A 19,084-nucleotide genomic window follows, 5' to 3' on the forward strand; every position below is an offset into this window, starting at 1 on the left:
GTAGCCATTAGCCACATATATTGAGCACTTGAAATGTGGCTGGTGCAATTTAGGAGCTTGCTTTAAATTTTTTATTAATTTGTATTAATTTAAATAACCACATGTAATTTGAGACTATTGTATTGGACTGTGCAATTCTATTGGTATAACACATAGCACATGCCATACTGCATCTTGCTTTGTTCAAGTAACAATATTTATATATCTTGGAGATAAATTGTTCTATTTTGCCTCCTTTAAAAAAAAAACCTGCTGGGAGCAGACATGGCTAAAGCAGCTGAGCACCTGCCTCCCACACGGGAGGTCCAGGGTTTGCTTCCCCATGCCTCCTAAAGAAAACAAACAAAAACGAGCAAAAAAAAAGGAAGCAAATGAGGGAGCCCGTGTGGCTCTGTGGTTTCATGTCAGCCTCCCACATACAAGGGCCTGGGTTCAGTCCCTGGTCCCAGTACCTCAAAAACTGCTACAAAATATCCCCTTGCAATCCAGTAAGGCAGTCTCTTAACCAACCTGGAGAACCCAGAGCCATCACTTTTAACAAGCTTGCCAATCATCCACATCATAACCAAGATGGTTTGCACTAACTCTATGCCCTGCCCCCCCGCCCCTCTATTTTTATCAGCTTGACTTTGAGTAGTCACTTTTGGGGAATGGGGGAAACTATTTATCATGAGTCACTGCCCTAAAATATACTCTCCACCCACATGCCCCTGTGCCTGGAATTCAGTGCTGACATTCTTTAGAGTTAATCATGACTCTCTTTATGTGGTTCTTTAAAGGGCAAAGTCTCCAAGGAAAGGCAGATATTTAGGTAGAATATCTGGGGCTGACTTTGCTTTTGCTCTGATGAGAGAGGCCAAGGGGGCTTTGTGAGGCAGTGGGGGCCTGATGATGAATCGCACTGTTGTTAAAATTTCCCTTGAGTTCAGTGGATCCATAACTAGGTCTGTACCTCCCTGTTAGGGCATTTCAGGTGATGGGACTCTTTCCAGTTCTAAATGGCCTCTAGAGAAAAAAATGTCACCAAAGCGTTTTGGTGTTTCACTCTGTATAAGCCCTTCCTTCTGGGGTCTCTTTGGTGTCAGACAGATCTGTGTACAGGTCCCAGCTCCAAATGGCACAGTCCTTTGCTTCTTAAGGGATGAAGATGTAGCACCCTTGGGAGGTCAGGCTATATTTTATAAGGAAGCATATGGGGAGAATGAAGGAATGGCCTACAATTCACTCAGTAATATTTCTTGGACCTGGTACTAGGCATTGTGGGGAGTCGGGCTGTGTGGAGAGGAAGGAGATGTGATTCTTGACAGCCTAACAGAGAACTGTGGTTGAGTCCTCAAATTGACAGACATTACCTTCTTGCTGTGCTTTGTTTATAGGTAACCACTAGAAGGGTGGAACTGGGCCCTGGGCACAATCACATACTGGCATGGATAAAATTTTGGTCCCAATTCTTCACTCTTCTCTGTTTCTACACTCTTGTCACGTCACATTGTGGTAGAGCATACTTTCCAATCTCCTGGCTCTGACGTTGGCCATGTGACTTGCTTTGGCTCATAGAATGGGGCAGAAACAAAAGTGTGCCAGTTCTGAGCCTAAGCTTTAAGAGGCCTTATACGTTTCTGTTAGGCCTTTTATGCTTCTGCCTTCACCATGAGTAGAACTGCTCCTGGGGAGCTGCTGTCTCTTCATTTGGGCCCCAGAATAAATACATATGGAACAGAGCTGACCCAGATGGACTGTGGAACTACACCAAGACTCAGAGCCAACCCAGCCAGCACAGCATTAAAGCAGAGGCACACCAGCCAACCTGGAGACCTATTTTAACTGGCCACTACGTTTGGGAACGGATTGTTACACGGTATTATTGTGGCAATAACTAACCAATACATATACTGTTCTTTTATTATATTAGGTTATAGGTTTACCTGCTGCAATAGAGACCCAAAAGAAGTGTGGCTTAAATAAGAGAGAAATCTATCCATAGTTCACGTAACAATCCAGTTAGGAAGTTCACAGCTAGTTTGGTAGTTCATGTGTTAAAGACCTAGACTCCTTCTTTCCTGCTGCTCCAGCATCCTGTCCTCATCCATGTGAAGCCTTTATATCGATCACAGGTTTAAATCTTAATCTCCTTCAGTTCCGCAAACCAGAATACTCCACAGTGTGTGCCAGACTCTCTTTCCAACGTGACCCTCTAACACATAAACCCTCAACTTCACTCTTCCCGCTTCTGGCCTTAGGATTTTTTCCTCTTTTTGAATGTGTGCTCTACCCCACCCTCCAGGTCTCAACCCCAGCACCTCACCCCTTCGAGGACCTCTGCAGCCAGGACTGATGGAGGAGTGAAGGTCCTGTCCGCCGTGGGGGTGGGGAGGGGACAGCACTCCAGCGTTCCCTGTGCTGGGACTTCACTGGACCCCAGTTCTGTCGTCCTCACCCTGCACGGCCCTCCCTCTCCTGCAGTCACCTCTCTGCTGACCTCCAGCCCTGAAGAAGGACCTCTGCTTCCCCCGCTCCCTGCCCTCCTCACCTTACTTCAGTAGTTCTCCAAATTTAGTGAGCATAAAAGGCTGTTTGAATGGGCCTCTGTCTGGAGATTCAGGTGAGGTGGGCATGTGGGTTTAGAGGGGAGGTTTTTAGGAATCTGTAAATATGAATTCCAGTGATTTTTTTAAGTCCTGGGACCCAGGGATTAAACCCGTGACCTTGTATGTGGGAAGCTAGTGCTCGATCACTGAGCCATATCGGCTTTCTTGAGTTGGTTTTCTCATTTGTTTTGTTTGTTGGTCCTTTCTGTTTTTGTTTTTTTCAGGAGGCACTGGGAACTGAACCCAGGACCTCCCTTATGGGAGGCGAGCGCTCAACTGCTTGAGCCGTATCCACTCCCTCCTAGTGAGGCTTGACGTAGAGGTCCATAGACCATATTTGGAGAAATTGTGTTTTCCCAGTCACATTTTCTCTGGCAGTCCTTTGGAATGGAGGCTACTTTTTCACTGATGTTGCATTGCTTGCTGCCTGATTAGCCTCCTCCAGCGTGAACAACCCAGAGACAAAGCTAAGGGTCAACTCCAGGTGTTTCTCCAGCACCTCCGGGGATGAGCGCACATCATCAGCATCCCGTACCTCATCTGCTATCCAGCTAGAATGACTTTCTAGGCCTCTGGCTTAGCCAGGCCATCACCAGATTACTCCATGTAGGCCTCCCTCATTTGTAAAGGCTGGGACGCCCATAAGCCTACCCAAAACAGAGGTCGGGCCCCAGGACACCTCCAAGTACAGAAGGCTTCATCACCATGCCTGTGTGTGGAATATGCTGGACAATGTTGGTTGGCTTTTGACACCACTTCCAACCCCTTTTCTATAGGTGCTGGAAGTCTGGGAATCATTTCAGACTTCCTTGCCTGCAGGGTTCTGCCAATAAAATGTACTTGTGTGAGATTTAGAAAGTGGAAGGGAGGTAGAAGTCACCCATTCCTCTGTGGTGGCAGCAGACATGCAGGCTCTGGGGACAGCTGGACTCCACATCCTGCAGAAAACAGCAACCTTGGGACCATCGGGCTTCAGTGACCACAGCAGTGGTTTCCTGATGCTTCCTGACTTCTGTGGCCTGGACAGCAACTGTGATAAAGTAACCATCCCTCCCCACTGCCAGCTTTCACCACTTCTAACCCCTTCAATGATAAGCACCTAATTGCCATATAAAATCCTCTTTTGCTTGAAATATCTGAAGTAGTTTCTATTTTCCTGTCTGTGGCAGTTCTAAAATGTGTCCACGGGGGAGCAGATGTAGCTGAAGTGATTGAGCACCTGCTTCCCATTGTAGGAGATCCTGGGTTCAATCCCTGGTACCTTATAAAAAGTAAAAAAATAGAAAATAAAATGTGTCCACAAATTCTTTAAGTCTCCCTTCCTCAAAAGTTGGAGCCTAAGCCTCCTCCTTCGTGTAGGCTGGATTTATGCACTTACTTTTGGCTTCCTTTACATGGCAGAAGTGGTGCCATATGACATCTGAGGCCAGGCCATAAAGGAGAACTGCTGCCTGGTGCTCTCTCCCATTCGCTCAGGCTGGAGGAAGTCAGCCATCAGGCATGTGGAGATTCAAGTAGCCTGTAAAAAGGCTGATGTGGGGAGGAACTGAGGCCTCCTTCCCACAACGGGCACCAGTTTGCCAGCATGTGAGTGATGACCACCCTGGAAGCTAGCCTTCAGATGGCCAGAGTCCCAGATGTCATCTTCCCATTCCCCCCCTCCTCCGGTTGAGATCTTGAATGCAACCTCATGAGAGCCTTACAGCCCGAACTGCCCACGGAAATTGTGAGGAGTAAGTGTTTCTTCTGGGGGGTAATCTGTTACGCACCACCGGATAACCACACATTGTCTGATATAGCAGTTGAGTCAGACGGCTTGAGACCTTCTGAGCCAGTATGTTTTTTAATGATGCCCTTGTGACACGGGGACTTTGGCCCTGGACTCTAAATCTTCCCCTCTACTTCAGTACTTTCCATGCCATCACCTTACCATGCTGCATAGATTTTCCTGTGTATAAAATTCCTTTACCTACTGTCATGTAAAGGGCACAGAGAGCCACATGCATCACTAGCACCAAATGGTACAAATATAAAGGTGGTTTTTGCTTTTTTTTTTCAGAGGGGAGGAACAACTTACAAGCAGAATAATAATGGTGCACTCTATTCTCCAAACACTCATTTTCCTACAGAGCGGGGGTTTAAGCCAGGCTTTGCGGGACCATGTACACCATGGCTAGAGTTCCTGTAGAGAGGAGATAGAGATCTACCCCAGGGCATTACATGTTTGTAGGGGTTGTGAGGTAGAGAACATCTCTGCTGCTAGATATGGAAGCCCCGTGATTCAATGGCCTCGTTGGAAAGGCGGACTCAGGAGCTCAGTGGCTGGCATCTGCTTATTCTTCCACCGAGCTGGCTGGCACCTGCTGAGGTACCTCTCTGCTAAGCTACTAAAAGAGGAAAGGAAACATGTCTCTAAGGTCACCTGGATTTGTCTCTCCTCCTAGATGACCAGCACTTCACTGACTCCTGTTCCCAGGTTATACTCGGACCTTGTCATCACCTGGAATCTATCATAAAAATCTGAAATCCAATCTTCTCTGAAAACAAGCTCTTGTTCTTCCAGTTCTTGTTCACATATATCCACTGAACACATTTTTTCCGTTGTAAAAAGATTTTCTACATCCATTTGCTCTCACTTGCTACTTAGTCTGGACTCCCAAATTGATCTCCTGGTGTCTCTACTTCTAGGCCTCTAAAACTCAAGCTTGGTCATGCCTCTCTTCTGCTTGAAACGTCAGTAAGTAGTTCATCACTTGCTGGGTCAAGGTTCCTTAGGGATCTGGTTCCCTGCTCAGGTGTGCAGCTTCCCATACTGCCTCTCGCTCCTTGTGCTTCCTGCTCCAGGCCACACCAGCCTGTACATAGGTCAAGAACACCTCAAGGTCTCATGTCTCCCTGCCTTTTGACTCTTGTCTAGAATGTTTTTTCCTTTGTATGCCTATGAAATATCTGTTTTTCTTCCAGTTCTCTTCCTTCAAGTCATCTCTTAGACCTACTTCTTTCTAGACAGCCAAGAGAGCTGAACCACTTCTTGTGTCCCTGATCCAAGGAGAGGCAGCTCTTTCACAAGCTGGTCAGACAAATTCTGGGCTCAGGAAAAACCTCTGCCCAATCTTGGACAAACTGAGTAAAAGAGAATCTCACTCTTGGGAATTTTAGTTAAGAATTAGGATAGGGGAAGCTGATATGGCTCAAAGGACAGAGTGTCCGCCTACCATATAGGAGGTTCAGGGTTCGATACCCAGGGCCTTCTGACCCGTGTGATGAGCTGGCCCACATAGAGTGCTGCCATGAGCAAGGAGTGTTGCCCTGCACAGGGGTGCCCCCCGTGCAAGGAGTGGCCCCAGTGCAAGGAGTGCAGCCCCGCGCAGGAATGCAGACTGCCCAGGAGTGGTGCCGCCCACACAGAGAGCTGATGCAGCAAGATGATGCAACAATGAAGAGAAGAGACGCAAAGACAATATGAGACAGTGAACTAGGGAGTTGAGGTGGAGCAAGAGAATGATCACCTCTCTCCCACTCCGGAAGATTCCAGGATGGGTTCCCAGAGTTGCATAATGAGAATACAATAAACACAGAAGAACTCACAGCGAATGGACACAGAGAGCACACAATGGGGGTGGGACAGAAATAAGAAAAATAAAAATAAAAGGATTATGATAAGTAAGCATTTGAGACTAATAAGAAATATACACATTTGAGGTGGTGTTATATATTAAAAATATTATGTAAGTCTCATTTTATGCATAAAATTTGACATAAAGTAAATCTACTCAAAAATATCCTGGACCTACCTGGATTCCCTGTCTAGACTTTTGGGAACCAGCACAAGGATTTCTATTCTTGGTTTCTCATCAGCTCCCTGTCTTTATGTCCAACTTGCTGTTAAAATATAGGGTTTGGGTACCATGGGGGTTTTTCTGTTCCTGGGGACCTAACAGTGTTAAAGTGCTTAGTACTGTACCTGGTCCACAGTGGTTGATCAGTAAATAGTAGCCGCCATCACCACCACCGTCGTTGTGATTGACTCTGATGGCAACCATGGCTTTTCCTTCTCTACTTCCCTATACCCTACAGCAAGGCAGTGTAATGGTTAAGAGGCTTTGAAGTCTAATAGCTAGGAGGTAAAACCTTAACTCATCAGTTTGGGATGTATGACCTTGGGCAAATTACTTCTATTCTTTGGGCCTCATTTTCTTATCTGTCAAATGAGGATGGCAAAATATGCCTCCATGGAATTTCGGGCTCAGTGAGATAAGACTGCAAAATGTTGAATCCATCAAGTAAACAAATAGTAAATGGCGGAAGTAGCTGCTGCTGTTTCTTCTTATTATTTAGTCTAGTGCTTTAAACACAGTAATATTTGTTGGGTCACCAAAGTCACTACAGAGAAAAACACTTGTTTTTCATCCTCAGTAATGAACTTTGGGTGACTTGGGCAGGCATCAAGAGAGCAGCTTCAGATGTGGCCCAGCATCAGCAAACGTGTAAAGCAGATGAGGCACTAAAGGGGAGCTCGTTTTGCTTGGAACCCCAACCCGCAGAAAAAAAAAAATGCTGGGCTCTCTCCCAGCTGCTCCGCTCTTCTGGGGGACTCTGGGCTGTCGTTCCTTGGTTGGCATCATTCCTCACCTCAGGTTACTGTAAGTTCAATAGGTCGATTATCAAATCTTGCTTATTTGGAATCTCTTTTAGTCACTGTGCTTAACATTCCTAAATGTGATCTACTAATGACTTTTCACTTTAAGGAAAAAGCCAAGCCCTCCTTGCACTCTTATCTCAACCCACCTGGAGGGGCAGAAGGAATGCAGGAGCTCTTGCGTCTAATGCAGGTTTTACTTGCATCATCACTTGAAATCATGCGGTGGGCGCGGAAGAGAAGCGGGTAGGTCGGGGCTTGGTGCTGGGCTGAGCTAGAGGGCATTGAGTAGCACACATTTGATGGGGGGGAGGGGGTGATGAGAGAAGGGGGTGTGGGGGCAGAGGGGAGGCTAGGTCCTCACCAAAATGTTTTCCCAAAATAACACCCTTCCAGGCCGGAGGAGAGCCATCTTGGGCCATTACTGTTCACATTTTTCCTTTACCCTTATCCCTTATCCCTCCAACAACTCCTTGCTAGTTATACCCAAGGGTTGGGAGAGTTTAATAAGAAAAAGAAAAAAGGCAGTGTGAGTTTTCCAATAGCTTGTAAGGATGGAGGACCTCCTACACCAACACAGGACACCCATTTCCCCCCTGAGTTTGAAGCTTGGGAAGAAGTCAGGACTTGGCCTCACAGTGGAGGTAGACTCAATGACCCAAATATTCTGGCAACCTCAAGACTTTAGGAGAGGGGCCAGAAGGTGGATGCTCCTCTGGCCCATCCACAACAAACAGTCAGCAACTGGTAGCTGGGGGACCAGGGCTACTCCTGCAATGAGGAGAGAGCACCAGAATAAATTGTTTTTTGACTTAATAGTCTATACTCCTAGAGACTGATACAGTTTTAGTTTCCCAAGGACTAACTATATTATGGAAATGGGGGAGAAGCCCCTGTTCCTCCTCCTTTGCCCACATTGCCGGTTAGAGGAGTAATGGCTACGGTGAGGAATTCTAGCTCCAGCCCTGCTTTTCTTGTCTATGGCCCTTGATAAACACCTTGTTATTTAACTATTTACATTTTAATTCCTTACCACATAGCTAGAATCGGCTATGGGTTTTAAACATTTTAATATGAGGAAAATAGGCATTTTTACGTAATGCTGAGAAGTCAATATTAGAAAATAAAATCTGCAGGTGGCCTGAGGCGGGGCGGGGGTCACACTGTGGCTTCTTCAGTTTCCTCTTCGGAAGCTTCTAGAAACTCCATCTTCTCTGGTGGGGCACTGCGCTCCCTGGGAGAAGAATGATGCCAACGGCTTTTACTCTTGAAAGTAAGACTTTAACTCATTTTAGATAAGACGTTTAAATTGTCCCCCATCATTTACCCTGTATCCTTATTGAAAATCTCATCCTCATCTGAAGAGTCCTTGTCATGTAGCTTCTGTGCCATGTTTTTCTTGCGTGTGGCATTGAGAGGCTTATACATATCCCTCAGCCAAAGTGGCCGCCTTCTCCAGAAAAATCCCTCCTAGAAAATAGAAATGGAAATGTTAATAGTGTACATCTCCTGCTTTCTCTGGGTGCAGTACTGAATGCTGTGTAAGTTTACCTGATTCTCACTTTCAGTTGTGCATTTCCTTTGCAGCAGAAATCGAACGAAGCCCCTCGGGGGAAAGCACACACACACACACACACACGCACACACACAAACACACACAGGACGGTTAGTGATTTGTGGCATTCTCTGTGTCTCTCACTAGAGACATCTCTTGTCTTGGCAGGACTAAATGTTTTCCTTTGCCCATAAATCACAACTAGCAAAATCACCACAGACTTTGGATTTTTTAAACAATTCCCATGCATGCTGGACTTCCAGGAGCTTTCAGTGTCTGTCCAAGAAGGCCCTCTAATGTTTCTGGGGACATCTTTGTACGTGGCTGGGCATGGAGTATAGGCAGAATTTTCAGTCCCATTCACCCACTTGTCAGAGGCCCTTGTGCAGTGAAGAAACTGCACAGCCATACTGGGCCACCGTCTCTAGGGATATTTTACATCAGTTCCCTTCAGACGTAGTCTTTCATGCATCATGTGCTAGAGGGTAGGAGATGAGTGGAGAAGATGCTTCTTTCTCCTACAGGTTGCTTTATCCTATAGGCTGAATCACACCAAGTTAAAAGCCTTAGTCTAGCTAGCAAAATTAACTAGCTCTCTGATTTTCACAGCGCAGGTTATCACTGACAATCAATATAAGGTCAGGGCTGGCCTTAAAAAACAAAACCATACCAAACAAAAAGAAGCTGAACAAAATAGAAAATATCAGAATGTGGAATAGGTTTGCTTTAAAAAGTGTCTATCTAAGTATATGTATACTGAGTTGTGATATAAAACGTAGCTCATGGCCCGAGCACTGTATAATCAATGGAGAAGTGGGCGAAGGGAAAAGAACCACCCTCTTTCTGACACTCATTAGTAGTGTGACCATGGGGAAAGATATTTTACCTTTCTCCATCTCCATTTTCTTATAAAAGGGAGAGACACAGCTGCTATCTAGGGTCTCTCCTACTGAAAATTCAGTGAGGTTTGAATAAAGGGGATGAGTAGGGGCTTGAAAACTAGCAGGATGAGAAGGGAAGTTTTCTGGCCACTTTACAGGAAGGACTCGTATAGTTTTCCTTCCATCAGCCTTGAATGAGACTGGTCCCTGACCTCCAAGCCGTGCGGTCTTTCTGTGCCTTCCCCAGAGACTCCAGAAAGGCCTTTGGCCAGCCTGATGCCCACCAGCAGCAGGAAGAGATGGGCTCAGCTCAAACCTCTCCTCCCCCACCCTTTCCTTCAAGAACTGATGACAGCAGGTGCATCCATGCCGGCGCCCTCTGAATCAGCTTTGGCTGAGGAGCTAATTTTCTAGAGCCAGGCAAAGCATTAGGATAAGTATTTTTATGCCTTTGACAGTTTCCACACTAAAAAATGAGGAAATCAAAATATAGGAGCTCTAGGTTCTTCTCTAGTTTAAAAATTCTATGTTAAAAATTGCCAGGTTATTATTTACCGTAGGCCTTTTTCTTCATCTTCCTCTGCTGCTGCTCTATGAGAATAAATCTGTTTTGGAAGAAAAACATAATCATGATTATCTATCACAATAACCATTCTTTCCAAAGCTTTATTCATTCCTTTTATTTATCTTAAGTCTTATCTTCCCAGCCAGATGACAATTTTTTTTCCAGGACAGGTGTACTAGCTTCTTTCATAGTTCTTTGGCTCTTCCACAATACCTAGTTTAGAATCTTGAGTGCAGGTGGCACTTAATATATTTTACTGTTTTAGATAACAAGCAACATGTAATTCCTAATAAAAACTCTTAGAGGTAGCAAAAGAGGGAAACATTCTTAACGTGGTATGGCAGTTTAAGATTATTTATGAATTCAAAAAAAGGAGATTATGTTTGTAAACTGGTCTGTTCCTCTGGGTGTGATCACCTTTGCTTGTTTTAGATTCAGCTGAGATGTCTTTGATTAAAGTATGTTAAGATTAGGGCTTTGATTTGACCATGTTAGTAGAGTTTAATTCAGGGTTGAGTCCCCACCCCCTTGGTGGGCTATATAAATGGATACTCAGTCAAGAAGACACACAAAAGAAGACAAGGAAGAGGAAAGAATTTCATTATTTTGGTCTTGCCATGTGACAGAAAGGAGAAGGCTTAAACAGCTAAAGCCCCAGGAAGAGAGAAGAGCCCTGTGCCAACCTGTAGCTGAGAGAGAGGAAGGCTGAACCCTCGCAGTGACCAGCAACTATCTTGTTTCAACACGTGGCAACTGACTGGTGAGAAAGGAACCTTGAGTTGGATTCTTTAGGGCCTTGTAACTTTAAGCTTCTACTCCAAATAAATACCCTTTATAAAAGCCAACATATTTCTGGAACTTTGCATCAGCACCCCCTTGTCAGACTAATGTACTTGGTAAAAGTATCTACTAGAAGCCCAAACAACAACATTATTTCAAAGTCAGAAAGGAGAGAGGGATGCCTGTTATTACTGTTACTATTAGACACTGTTTAGGAGCACCACCAATAATGCAACAAGAAAAACATTAGTACCACCCATGAGGTAAGAAAAATAAATGGAGTAAAAGCATTAGAAAGGAAGAGTCAAAATTATCATTATTTCCATATGAAATGATGACGAACCTAAAAAGCGCAAAGGAATCAACCAAATTTTTATTGGAAGTAATAAGAGCATTCAGTAAGGTAGCTGGATATATCAAAAGATCAGCCCACAAAACTCAGTAGCTTTTCTGTGTAACCACCAAAAACCAATTAGAAATGTAATTAGAAAACCAATTAGAAAATGTAATGGAAGTAAGATCCCATTCACAATAGCAATAAAAATGTATAAAGTACTTAGAAATAAACTGAATAAAAGATGCGTGAACTCAGCAGTAAAACTTCACAATGACAGTAAGCACGGATTACATGGTGTGAGATGCCATGTTTCTAAAAAGGAAATGTTAATTCCATTCCAATTCCAACACATAGAGAAAATGTGCAAAAATAGCTATGAAAAGCGTGAAAAAGAAGATCAAAGAGCAGGAGCATGCCCTACCAAATAGCAAACTATGTTATCAAACAACTGGCATCAAGTAGGGTAATTCTGGTCCTGGAACAGGACTGTCAAGAAAAATGTATTTTAGATCAGTGAGGAAAGAATTAACCATTCAATAAGAGGTTTTAAAACAACTGGATATTCATGTGGGGGGAAAGGGGAGTTAGGTTTCCTACCTCAACCACACCCAAACCAACCAAATAAAACAAATTATAGATGGATTAAAAAAGAAAAATAACAACACACTGTTTCACAAGTATCAGAAGAAAATATAGGAAACTAGTTTTATCCCATGGGGTAGCAAAGTCCTCCCTAACAAGACCCGCACCCCATAAGCCATGAGGAGAGGACAGACAGATGGGAGTACGTGAACACACCTCCTACCCATTGTAGCCTCTGCTTCATTTCCCACTGGGTTTTTTTGTTTTGGGTCTTTTCTTGTTTTATAAAAGATGTTTGCATATTAAATATATTATACTATTTCACTGTATGAGAATATTTCAACTATTTCCCACTTGTTTTTGTCTTTAAGGAGGCAAAACAGAGCAGTGGTACCAAGGAGCCCAGGCTTTATGGGCATTGACTCTGGTTCTGCTTTTGGTTTTGCCACTGGAGCCTAAACCGATCTCTTTCATGTGTAAAAGAAGGATGACAATGTCTTGCTTACAGGCTGGTTTTGAGGATTAAATCAGACAACATACATTAAGCTCTTAGTCCAATGTTTGGCATAAATAGGAGCTAAATTTGCTAACAGTGTCAAAGACAAGGTGATCAAATCTATCACGCCATGGCATCAGGCTTAGAAAGCTCTTTCCCACCACAAGATTATAAAACATATTGCTTCTATTTTCTTCTAATGCTTTTATGGTATTTTTTTTTATGTTTATGGAAATATGTTAGTTTAAGGTGAGAAATACAGATCTACCATTATTTTCCCCAAATAGTTAGGCAGCTGTTCTATAACCATTCATTCATTTCCCCCCACTATCAGAATATTAGGAGGTACCATTTCAAAAGTCTTAGGAATGCATGGTTCTGTCTATTGCTGGACTCTATGCTACTTCATATAAATATTAGGTTGTATTATCCCCCGTTGTGGAACTGATATAATGCCTTAGCTCTCTTCCTTTGAGAACACTACAAGGTTCCGGTCCTAAAAAAGCTTATAATCTAAGTGGGGAAAAGGAAATAATGAAAGCACATAAAGAAATACAAATACAAGGTTAAACTACACATGGAAATCAAAAGCAGCATATGATTTTATAGAAAGGAAGGGTCATATGCCAGCTGGAGGAGAGGAAGGTACTGTCTGGGCAATGGCCAGTGATTGACTGTCTCCCTAGAGGCCTTGCCAAGCTGACCCCATGCTGGGCCCCAGCCTCCCAGACTCAGAAATCAGACTCTTTCCTTTACCAAGAGAGAACTCACTTCTTCCTGATAGGACAGTCTCACCTTATCAATATCAGAGGACTGAACAAAAATCAGAATGTTAGATTATGACTTGACAGTGTTCAAGACGCCAATACATCTATTCCACAGACAGAACATCTGTGCCTACACCATCAGGGAGTTATCAAAAGGACTATGTGGCACACAATGCCACAGTCAGAAGGCCACTTGGTGAGGAAAGAATCAGAACAGAAGGAATCAGCTGATTCCGGCAATCAGTGGAAAGGACTGAGGTTTCTAGATCCATGCATCTGCCCCGCAGGCACTGCCTCCTGTGGGCCCGAGGTGCCCCATCTGCTGCTGGCAGCTCCTTCACTCTTGGGCAATATTAGGATGGGCACTGCCCATGCTGGCCTCTTCCTTCCCTTTCTACTCTTTTACAGAAACTTCCTGCCAATAGACATACTTTTGTTTAGATATATTAATACATTGAGCCAGGTTTTGACTGACCAGGCAGCCGTCTGGTTCTTATGAATCTGTCTGCTCCATCATGTGTTCTGTCTTGGTTAGCCACACTTTTAAAAACTGTTTATCACATTGTTAAGTTCTCAAGGAGGGGGAATACCTTGCTATGGCTGCCATGACATGGCAACAGATCTCACAGATGGACTAGGACCAGGAGTATTCAGGGAAGGCTTCAGGGGGAAAGATGGACTTGAGTTGGCTTTTGTCAGCTTGATAGGACTTAGACAGACAGGGTGAATTAAGGGAATTTTAGATGGGCAAAAGCACAGATGGAATGGGCATGGTGTGCCTGGGGTATGCTGAGGAGCTGCTTTGGCTGGCATGGAGGGTAGCCATCACATTGGAAAAGGCAAATGGGGTAAAATAGGTTGGATTGATATAGTAGGGTCAAGATTTATCAGTTTATTGAACCTGACTTTTCATATGCTAGTACCCACCTATTGGGAAAATTAATAAATCCTTGTATAATTGAACAGAAGGAATAGGGTACATGTAGTAGAGTAGCCTGATGCATTAATTTAGTGGCAACAGTTTCACTTAACCTATTTATTTATTTATTTATTTATTTATTTTTTAAAAAGATTTCTTTCTTTCTTTCTTTCTTTCCCCTTCCCCCCACCCCAGTTGTCTGTTCTCTGTGTCTATTTTTTTTTATAAGATTTATTTATTTAATTTCTCCCCCTCCGCTGGTTGTCTGTTCTTGGTGTCTATTTGCGGTGTCTTGTTTCTTTGTCAGCTTCTGTTGTCGTCAGCGGCACGGGAAGTGTGGGCAGCGCCATTCCTGGGCGGGCTGCTCTTTCTTTTCACGCTGGGCGACTTTCCTCACGGGTGCACCCCTGCGCGTGGGGCTCCCCCACGCGGGGGCACCCTTGCGTACCACGGCACTCCTTGCGCACATCAGCACTGCGCATGGCCAGCTCCACACGGGTCAAGGAGGCCCGGGGATTGAACTGCGGACCTCCCATATGGTAGACAGACGCCCTAACCACTGGGCCAAAGTCCGTTTCCCTTTGTGTCTATTTTGTTGCATCTTCTTTTTTGTCAGCATCTGTTTTTGTCAGCGGTACGGGAGTCTGTGTTTTTTTGTTGTATCATCTTGTGTCAGCTCTCCGTGTGTGCGGCACCATTCCTGGGCAGGCTGCACTTTCTTTCGCGCTGGGCAGCTCTCCTTACGGGGTGCACTCCTTGCGCCTGGGGTTCCCCTATGCGGGGGACACCACTGCGTGGCATGGCACTCTTTGTGTGCATCAGCACTGCGCATGGGCCAGCTGCACACGGGTCAAGGAGGCCCAGGGTTTGAACCGCAGACCTTCCATGTGGTAGACGGACGCCCTAACCACTGGGCCAAGTCTGCCGCCTAACTTAACCTATTTAGACAATGCCTAACACACTGGAGAAGAAAGATGCTAAATAAACCTAACAGATCTACAAGATAACACTTTCAGGGGAACAGATGTGGCTCAAGCAGTTGGGCTCCCGTTTACCATATAGGAAGTCCAGGGTTTGATGCCCAGAGCCTCCTGGTGAAGGCAGGCTGGTCCACACAGCAAGCTGGCCCATGTGGAGTGCCAGCCCACACAGGAGTGCCACCCTGTGCAGGAATGCCGGCCCACATGGTACCACCACCCTGTGCAGGTATGCTGCCCCGTGCAGCACTGCCAGCCGATGTGGAGAGCTTGCACAGCAAGATGACGCAACAAGAGACACAGAGCACAGACAATAAGAGATGTAGTAGAACAGGGAGCTGAGGTGGTGCAAGAGAATGATCGCCTCTCTCCCACTATGGAAGGTCCCAGGATCCATTCCCGGAGCCGCCCAATGAGAATACAAGCAGACATAGAAGAACAAACAGCAAATGGATACAGAGAGCAGGCACGGGGGGGGGGGGGGGGAACACGGACAGAAAAAAATAATTTTTTTTTTAAAGATAACACTTTCATCCTTTTACTGTGTCTTATCTCCCCAGCATGACTGATAGCTCCATGAAAGCAGAGATTATATTGCCTCTCATCCTTTCCCCCAACAAGGAAAGGAATCAGTGATAGAAGTAAAGTGACTGTGAGTTCATCAGTGAGCTGACAGTTTTGGGTTGAAGAAATTTTGCTATCACATCAACTCCAGCCTTCTGAAACTTAACTTCTCAAAGTAGTCTTACAGCTTGTTATCTTGGTTTTAATTCCACAGAGATCTCCTGGGAGTGGGGTTCCTTCCTGTAAAAATTCCTGGAATATACTTTGCAATAAAAGAACAAAGTGTACCTCAGTCCTAATGACTGAAGAGGAATGCCAAGTAGTAGTAGCAGGTGGGACAGTGGCTTTGATTTTTTAGTTTGTGGGTTCTGAATCTATTATAAAGACAGGATGTATTCCAGAAACCTGAATTAATTGTCCTTACCTCAATGACACAGAAAATTATAATCAAAATCATCACTACCACAGTAACGGATATTGCCAAGATGAGTTTGTTGTTATAGCCATATCCTGGAACTTCTTTTGTGGGCTAAAAAAAAAAAGGGAAGAACAATTTAAAAACAACAACAAAGCAATGGAAAAGATGAAAGCTATCTATTTAGCATCAAAACCCCATTCTTCCATGTGAATCTAATTTACAGGTTTTTAAAGACCATACCAAATTGCATGTGTTAAGTAATGTTATCAAGCACTCTTCTATAATTTGTTTGTGTGTTGGGTCCTCTTCTCATCCACCCTAGGAATAGTGGCACCATTCTGTAAATGAGCAAAGCGGTAGGATCACTGTCTTGGTCAAAGTTACATAGCCGAGACAAGCATGAACTAGGAGCCTCTGGGCTTCCTGCTTGGGTGCTCCAATGCCATGTCCTAAACTCTGATGGAAAAGCCTAGGTCTCATGTTTCTGGACTTACCCTCACCTCACTTAATCTTTGCCCTTTTTGTTCACTCTGGACTTCTGTGCTCTCATGGATATAGTTCTCAGTTTTCCATTGGTCTGTATCCCAGTCTGCCTTGGACACCTTTACTTCTTGTTGTTCACTGAGAAGCTTCATCAGAAGGCCTGTTCTGGAGATGAGCTTTGCACAGGCCAGTTGCACGTGGGGCTCAGAGCAGTCCATTTTCAAAGTCCGCATAACATGAGAAATGAGCTTTCTCACATCGTTGTTGGGGATGAGAGACCGTAGTTGTTGGTTTAGCTGAGTTTCAAATTTATCACCTGGGGATGAGTGAAGTGGAAGAGTGGAGCCCTCGGCCTTGGGGGGTAAGTCGGTGCCCAAGTTATGGTATACCCATTGGGTTTCATTGGTTCGGTTAACAGTTAGCATTAAGTTGTCTACAGTCACAGAAGAATTTGCAGTGGTAGAATTCGTAATGGCAGGGGTTATAGGGGCAGTCTTTTGTATCACAGTAGTATTTTCTGCAGAAGTGTTTTCTACAGAAATGCTTCCTGCAGAAGTGCTTTTTGCAGTAATTGTTTCTTTAGCAATGTTTTCTGTAGGAGATTTTGAAAGACCAAATAATTCTGAAAAAGGATTTTCCTGAGAATTTCGTTCTAAAGATGAAAAAGCCTCTCCTGAAGGGGAATTTATGAGGCTTCTCATTGCAGAGAAAGGAGGTCTCTTTTCAAGCGTAAGTCTATTGAATGAACCTTCCTTTCTGAGCTTTTGACTTGGTCTGGCCTTGAGTGTTTTGTGGCTTACACCAGAGTGAGCTTTATGAAAGAGGTAATTTTTTCTGGAATATGAGATTGGTTTAGGAGCCTTCATGTGTTTAACTCTATCTTTTGCATCTTCTAAAACAGAAACGGAGTAGGCTAAGTCTTTCAATTTGTTTCTAACCTCAGGTGGGGCTCGTAGAGGGATGGTGGTAGAAGGCCTGCCCATTGAGTATTGCTTCAAGAAAGAAGAGACTGCTGCCTTATGGTCCTTTACAAATGAAGGCTCAGTGTCGAAGGAGTTTCCCACCAATTTCCTTGGCCTCCGCACCTTGCGAAACTGCCCCAGCTCCCTTGGGGTGGGCCTCCTGGGCATTCTTTCTTTGGCGATGTTCTCCACAAATGCCTGGGCACCCTGTTTCCTCTTGATACTCTGATCTCCCATTTCTTTGAAGTGCCTTTTCTGGATGCCTCTTGGTCCCTTGATGACTCTGTTCACTCTCAACAGCCTTTTTCCTACACTTGCTTTCTGAATCTTTGCCAGACTGTTTTCCTGGAAACTGCCCTGTGGCTGGACAGTTTCCAATCTCTTTTGAAAGATCTGGCGTTTAAATTTGGTACCTATTAAGTTGGAATGCATAGGCATGGCAGTTTTTTCTTTCTTTTTAACCTCATCAATTTTTTCTTGAATTTCTGCATCTAACAAATTTTCCAGAAAATAGAGTTTCCTTAATTTTTTTTTGTAAAGAGTATTCTTGGGTGCGTTCTTAAGAGGAAGGTTCCTTGTGTTTTTTGTCAAATGATTCAGGGGATTATCTCCCTCTTGCAGATTTGACAAAAGCAGCTTAATGAATGGTAATAATGTTGATTCTACATCTTCCAGACTTCCCTCTGAGAAATAAGGCAATATGTAATTCAGTGCACTAATAACGTCACTGTCATCATTGAAGTCCAGCTGTTCGTTCGTGGAAGCTGACAGACTGACGCCATTTTTGTCTGAGGATGCTTGCTCGGGCTCAATGGTCAGTTCAGTACTGCTATTCTTCTTCCGGGCTTGCAAAGCCTTCATGAAGGCTCCTTCTGTATCCACTAGAGATGCTTCCTCATCTGCCAAAAAAGAAGACACTGCTTTTGATAACGAAAGACGGAACAGACAGCTGTCAGGCCACATATCCCAGTCTGTATTTTCCTAGCCAAGTAAATCAGGAGTCAACAGACATTTGTGTACTATATGGAGAGGAGAGAAATAAACCCAAACTTAAACCTATGACTGGCAACAGCACAAGGCGAAAAAGATACCTTTTGAAGAAGTAGTTACCAACTCAAAACATTCTATAATATGAAATACAGTAACTATATTTAGGATTATTCTATTGGTCTCCAAGGGCCAACTGCCCAGGGCTCAATAAAAGCCTTGAGCTGAGAGAAAAATACTGTCCCACTCAGCTCCACCCTCTGCAGATCTACTTATCTCCTCTTGTTCATATACCTCAGATGAGGAGGGAGGGAAAGGCTTTTTCTCCCACCTCCTCAGTGCACTCACATTCTTGCTGCCATCATAAATGACCACTAGGAAAGTCAAACCTCTGAGGGGAGCAAGTGCGGAGCTGCTGAAGCAGAGCGCCGCCCCCCCCCCCAAATCCTCATTGGACATGCCCTTCTCCACCGACTCACCCAACTCCCTCCTTTGGTCTCTACTCCCATTTATTTTAGCCCCCATAACAGAGGGCTCTACACAGATGAAAACACTATGTCCTCTCTGGTTGTCTCCTTAGATTT

The 19,084-nt window shown here is 44.4% G+C and overlaps 1 protein-coding gene and 1 long non-coding RNA gene across 22 annotated transcripts in view; one reads left to right on the forward strand and one right to left on the reverse strand.

Annotated features, from left to right (window-relative positions):
- LOC105744676 (uncharacterized) overlaps window positions 1-19,084 on the forward strand; it is a 146,799-nt gene that overhangs the window by 5,308 nt on the left and 122,407 nt on the right. The window lies entirely within an intron of this gene.
- LOC111760255 (pleckstrin homology domain-containing family M member 1-like) overlaps window positions 8,281-19,084 on the reverse strand; it is a 70,024-nt gene continuing 59,220 nt past the window's right edge. For 13 of the 21 annotated variants that reach the window (XM_058284393.1, XM_058284387.1, XM_058284392.1 and 10 more), the window contains 6 exons: window positions 16,563-18,412; window positions 16,075-16,179; window positions 10,219-10,268; window positions 8,779-8,806; window positions 8,555-8,697; window positions 8,281-8,461 (listed from right to left, as the gene is read on the reverse strand). In XM_058284393.1, the coding sequence (XP_058140376.1) occupies window positions 8,386-8,461; window positions 8,555-8,697; window positions 8,779-8,806; window positions 10,219-10,268; window positions 16,075-16,179; window positions 16,563-18,412 (2,252 nt within the window). In that variant the 3' untranslated portion in view covers window positions 8,281-8,385. The remainder of the gene's footprint in view (window positions 8,462-8,554; window positions 8,698-8,778; window positions 8,807-10,218; window positions 10,269-16,074; window positions 16,180-16,562; window positions 18,413-19,084) is intronic. The other 8 variants (XM_058284391.1, XM_058284389.1, XM_058284385.1 and 5 more) reach the window with 3 other exon arrangements.

Source organism: Dasypus novemcinctus, chromosome 21 (genome assembly GCF_030445035.2).
Source record: "Dasypus novemcinctus isolate mDasNov1 chromosome 21, mDasNov1.1.hap2, whole genome shotgun sequence".
Taxonomy (NCBI): Eukaryota; Metazoa; Chordata; class Mammalia; order Cingulata; family Dasypodidae; genus Dasypus; species Dasypus novemcinctus.